The 4907-nt window shown below is 41.7% G+C and overlaps 1 protein-coding gene across 1 annotated transcript in view; it reads right to left on the bottom strand.

Moving 5' to 3' along the window:
• The window catches only part of LOC102469470 (zinc finger protein 550-like), a 28704-nt gene that overhangs the window by 12179 nt on the left and 11618 nt on the right, over nucleotides 1-4907 (bottom strand). Inside the window, exon 6 of the mRNA XM_014585419.1 lies at nucleotides 2122-2217. Within this exon, the coding sequence (XP_014440905.1) occupies nucleotides 2135-2217 (83 nt within the window). The 3' untranslated portion in view covers nucleotides 2122-2134. The remainder of the gene's footprint in view (nucleotides 1-2121; nucleotides 2218-4907) is intronic.

A 4907-nucleotide genomic window follows, 5' to 3' on the forward strand; every position in this document is an offset into this window, starting at 1 on the left:
GTAACCCTTTGAATATATTTTCCCATTCTTTCCTCACTCACATTGTTTCTGATGAGAGGTCTGCTGTTAGTCTGATGAGATATCCTTTGTAGGTAACTTTCCGTTTCTCTCTTGCCAGTCTTAGTATCTTGTCTTTGTGGTTTTGGTCAATCTGGCTATAATGTGTCTTGGAGAAGATCTTCTTGGATTGATTCTATTTGGGGTCCTTTGTATTTCTTGGGACTGGATCTTCGAGTCCCTCTCTACGTTTGGAAAGTTTTCTAGCAGGATTTCATGGAATAGATTATCAATGCCCTTATGAGCCTCTTCACCTTTTGGGATGCCAATTATCTGGGTGTTTGAATATTTGATGGTATGTAGTACTTCTCGTTTATTATTTTCAAAATTTTGAACAATTTTCTCAGTCTTTGTGGGGGATTTTTCTAGGCCAGCAATTTTCTCTTCTATGTCTGAGATTCTATTTTCTGTATGCTCTAGTCTGCTTTTAATACTTTCAAGGGAGATTTTGACTTCCTGTATTATAGCCTTCATCTCTAACAGGTCCATTTGATTTTTTTGTGAACTGTGTAATTCCTCTTTTAGATCCTGCAAGAATTTCCTCACCTCCTGGAACTCTTCAGCTCCTTCCTCTTTTCTCTTCTGCAGTTTATTGTCTCTCTTCTCTTCCATCTGTTAGCTTCGCCATTATGAATGCTCTAAATTCTTTACCAGACATTTCCATGATTTCCATTGAACTGTTTGTGGATGAAGAGGAGTTATTCTTTTCCCTTGGAGGAGAGGTATTTTCTTGCATTCCATATTTCTTGTGGCCTTGCGGTGATTTCTAGTCATCTGTTTGATGGTAAATTTCTTCCCAAACTTGAAGATCAATCTGAGCCTCCAGGAGCATGCAGTAAAGGACACACACAGAGAGAAACAACAGCAACAACAACAACCAAGAAACAGAGAAAAAGAGAAGAAAAAAATGAAAAAATTATTATTATTATTTAAAAAAAAAGCAAAAAGTAGAAAAGTAGAAAACCACACGGCACAATTATGCACTGCACGAAATCACTAGTTCTCAGGAGCCATGAAGGTGTCTCCTTCTGAAGTCCTGTTACCTTGCCTCTCCTGGCTTGGGAGGGGTAGAGGGGATTATTAACAAGATAAAGGGAAAGGAGAGGCTGAAAACCGAGAAAGTGCTTTACCTTAAAAAATTTTAAAAAGAAAAAAATTACAAAAACTTAGAAGACAGATACAGAGGGAGAGAGAGACAGAGACAGAGACAGAAGGCTTGAAAGGCTTCCTAGCACTCGAGTTTGTGGGCTGAAGGCTGAATTATCAGTGGAAAATCTTCATTTCTCTTATTTTCCTGAAATCACTAGTTCTCAGTAGCCATGAAAGTGTCTTTTTCTGAAGCTTGACTGTGGATTTTCTTAAATGTAGGCTGAGTGTCGCAGACTGAGTAGATGTTCATCAAATTCATTCACTCTTCTCCTTGAGCACACAGGTGAGCCCTTTTCTAGCCCTGAGAATTTAGGCGTTACCAAATCCCCAGTTATCATCAATGGGTGGCAATGAAAACTCCTGTGTGCAAGTATGACCTCTTCCTCTTTTTCTCTCATTTTCTCTCTGCCAGAAAGTACGCCAGGGAAGACTTGGATTAAGCCACATGTTGATAACAGAAGGTATTTTGTTCCCTGGATAACTGTGTTATACAGCGTTCCCTATTCCCTGTGAGAATGTTGGCATGAATGAAAAAGCCCAAAAACAAAAATAGAAACAAAACCCAACAAACTCTCCTTGTGCTGAGGAACTGAGATGATGAGGTTTCTGTGTTACAGTACCTAGTATTAATTTAGCCAACTTTTACACTGATGAGATTATGCCCTATCTCCAGGCTCACAAGGTTAAAAGGGGCAAAGCCAAGAACCAAGCACCCAAACATGAAGCCTACAGCCTGGCTTTTACTAGGCAACCTACTCCTTCTCCAGCAATAGGGAAGAATACAATGGAGGAGAGCCAATAGGTTGAAGGGTTGAATGGCTTTCTAAAACCCTCAAGGAGGTCACAGTAGGGGCCTCTTCCCATTATATGTCTTCAGGGTCAGGTATGCCTATATGCCTTCCCTCAGCTACTTACCTGGAAGGGAACGTTAGCAGAGACCCCTTTTCATTATACACAGATCTTGATCCTTCTCTAGCAGATAGAGTAGTTCTAGTCTGGGAACGGGATACCCTGATCACAGAGAAACAGGACAGAAATGATGGGTAAGACAAAAACGTGCCTCTATAGAATAGTATTTAAGACAAGAAAAGAATTTGGAATGAGGTTTCTTCTAACCATTCAAAGAAACTGCTGATCTGCAACCCAGAAACCAAGAGCACAAACACCAACCATCCTTAGGCCAAAAATCCATAGCGGATAGTGGTGACTGCCTACATAACACCCATACCCCTCCACCTCTATCCTATAGAACAAGGGTCCCGAGCCCTGGGCCATGTGTGGAGAGCAGCCAATTTGAAAGCATGTGATTAAAACATGTGACCTAGGGACCAGTAGTTAGCGTAATGGTTATGTCGCTGGACTCCCAGGTAGTCGACCATGGTTCGAGTCTTGGACTCAGTGGCTTAAACTCACGCTGGGGGATTGCAGCATGGCCATCCCACCTGGGGGGGTGATTTCTCACTTTCTGTCTCTTTGTCTCTCTCTGTCTTTCTGGCGAGCGCATGCCCTATAGCAAAAACCTCTCCAAAAGAAAGAAAAGAAAAAAAAGTGTGGCCTATAGACACATGTAGATATGTGCTTTTGTAAGCTACTCTAGCAGGGCTACTGAGAAGCGTCTACATACAAAAGCAATATTTGCCTGTTGTTAATGGTTGTCGTTTTGTTGTTACTGATACCCAATACCCTGATACTGCCTAGTATCGGGCTAAAGGAAGTTACATGCGTTTATCAGATTGTCCCCGCAAAAAGATTAGAGAAATTATATGGCACCAGTCATATATACATCTGTAGATGATTTACATTAAAAATAACTGGTTTTTGCATTTTGATTTTTCTCTCCTTATTTTTTTGCATTTCACTTCTCCCCCCCACCCCTTGGGTTTTTTTTTGCATCTTATTTTCCCCTTCTCTCATTCTCCCCCCCTTTTTTTGCATCTTATTTTCCCCTTCTCTCATTTTTTTTTGCCCTTTAAAAAAATAAACTGGAGACCAGCCAATCTGAAAACATGTGATCAAAACATGTGGCCTATAGACACATGCAGATATAGGCTACTCTAGCAGGGCTATTGAGAAATATCTACATACGAAAGCAGAATCTGCCTGCTGTCAATGGTTATCTTCCTGTTGTTGTTGACTCCTAATATCCTGGGTTAAAGGAAGTCACATGCATTTATCAGACTGTCCCCCAAAAAAGATCAGAGAAATTGTATGGCACCAGTCATTTTCACATCTTCAGACGATTTACATCAAAAACAACTGGTTTTGCATTCGGATCTCTCCTCCCTTATTCTCTTTGCATTTCACTTCCTTCTTCCCCATTCCTTTTGCATCCCATTTTCTCCTTCTCCTATTTTTCTGCCCTTTAAAAGAATCAACCTGAGGCTGGGTCTGGTTGCAACTTCTCCATCAGAGAAGTTGTGCCCACCCGATCCTTGCTTTTCTATACTTGTGTGTCTTTGTGTGTTTGTTGTTGCGTCTATTTCTAATCCACAGCCTTCCCCACTCAGAGAAACGTGTTCATGCCGAGCTGGTCCCGGCAGCCATGGACTGGCACTGGTCTGTGGCCACACAGTAGATGAGTGGTGGTCAAGTGTGAAGCTTCATCTGCATTTGCAGCTGCTCTCCGTCTGCATTACTGCCTGAGATCCACTTCCTGTCAGAGCAACCACAGCATTAGATTCTCATAGGAAAGCTCACCTTATTGTGAACTGCATATATGAGGCATCTAGGTTTTGTGCTCCTTACAAGAATCTAATGCCTGATCATCTGCGGTGGAGCTGAGGCCGTGATGCTAGAGCTGGGGAGTGGCTATAAATACTGACGACCGCTAATAGAGAGGATGGACTGCACAGAGACTTTACTAAATCAATTGCTTTCAGACTGATATAAAAACTCTTATCAATGAGTGGCAAGTGCCAATTAAGCTGCGTCTGTCTTTACAGTGGAAAGTGAGTTAATGTACTTCGGTTGAGTAGCTGGTACTAGCAGCAGGCTTTAAGTCAGAATCTGGCACTTAGTTTCGTTCACATGTGGCCTGTCTATTATTTCATATTTAGTTTCCACTTCCATCTGCACCTCTTGCCTGCACTGCACACTTCTCCCGCCCACAGTTTCGATTAGTCCACAAGCTAACACTAGCCAAAATGATTGAAAAACAAATGTCTAGTTGCAGGAAAACAAATTTAGGGCTCCTGCTGATTCTGCATTATGGTGAGTTGTATTATTATTTCATTATATATTACAATGCAATAATAATAAAAATGTGCACAATAGACAATGCACTTGAATTATCCCCAACCACCCCTTCCTCCGCCCTGCCTGGTTCATAGAAAAACTCTTTTCCTTGAAACTGGTCCCTGGTGCCAAAAAGGTTGGGGACCGCTGCTATAGAATGCAGTACTGTTCCAGGGCAATCCCTTTTCCGTTTACACATAGGCATGGGACCCTGGGAAGGTGACAAGTCATTTCAGAAACTATTTTTCAAATAACTTACGTCTGTGGGTCTTAACCTTTGGACATCAGAATCAACTGTACATACATGAGTCTGACCATGTGTGGAACAAAATCTCTGGGGATAAGGTCTGGATACAAATAACTTTTAAAGCTCTCCAGGTACCCAGGGAGGGTTAAAGAGCACTTGTCTAAACTGACTGATGCCCGACTTTCTAATACATCGATTAGGTGGTAGGGCAAGTCAAGAC

This window comes from Tupaia chinensis, unplaced genomic scaffold, assembly GCF_000334495.1.
Source record: "Tupaia chinensis unplaced genomic scaffold, TupChi_1.0 Scaffold149922_1, whole genome shotgun sequence".
Classification (NCBI taxonomy): Eukaryota; Metazoa; Chordata; class Mammalia; order Scandentia; family Tupaiidae; genus Tupaia; species Tupaia belangeri.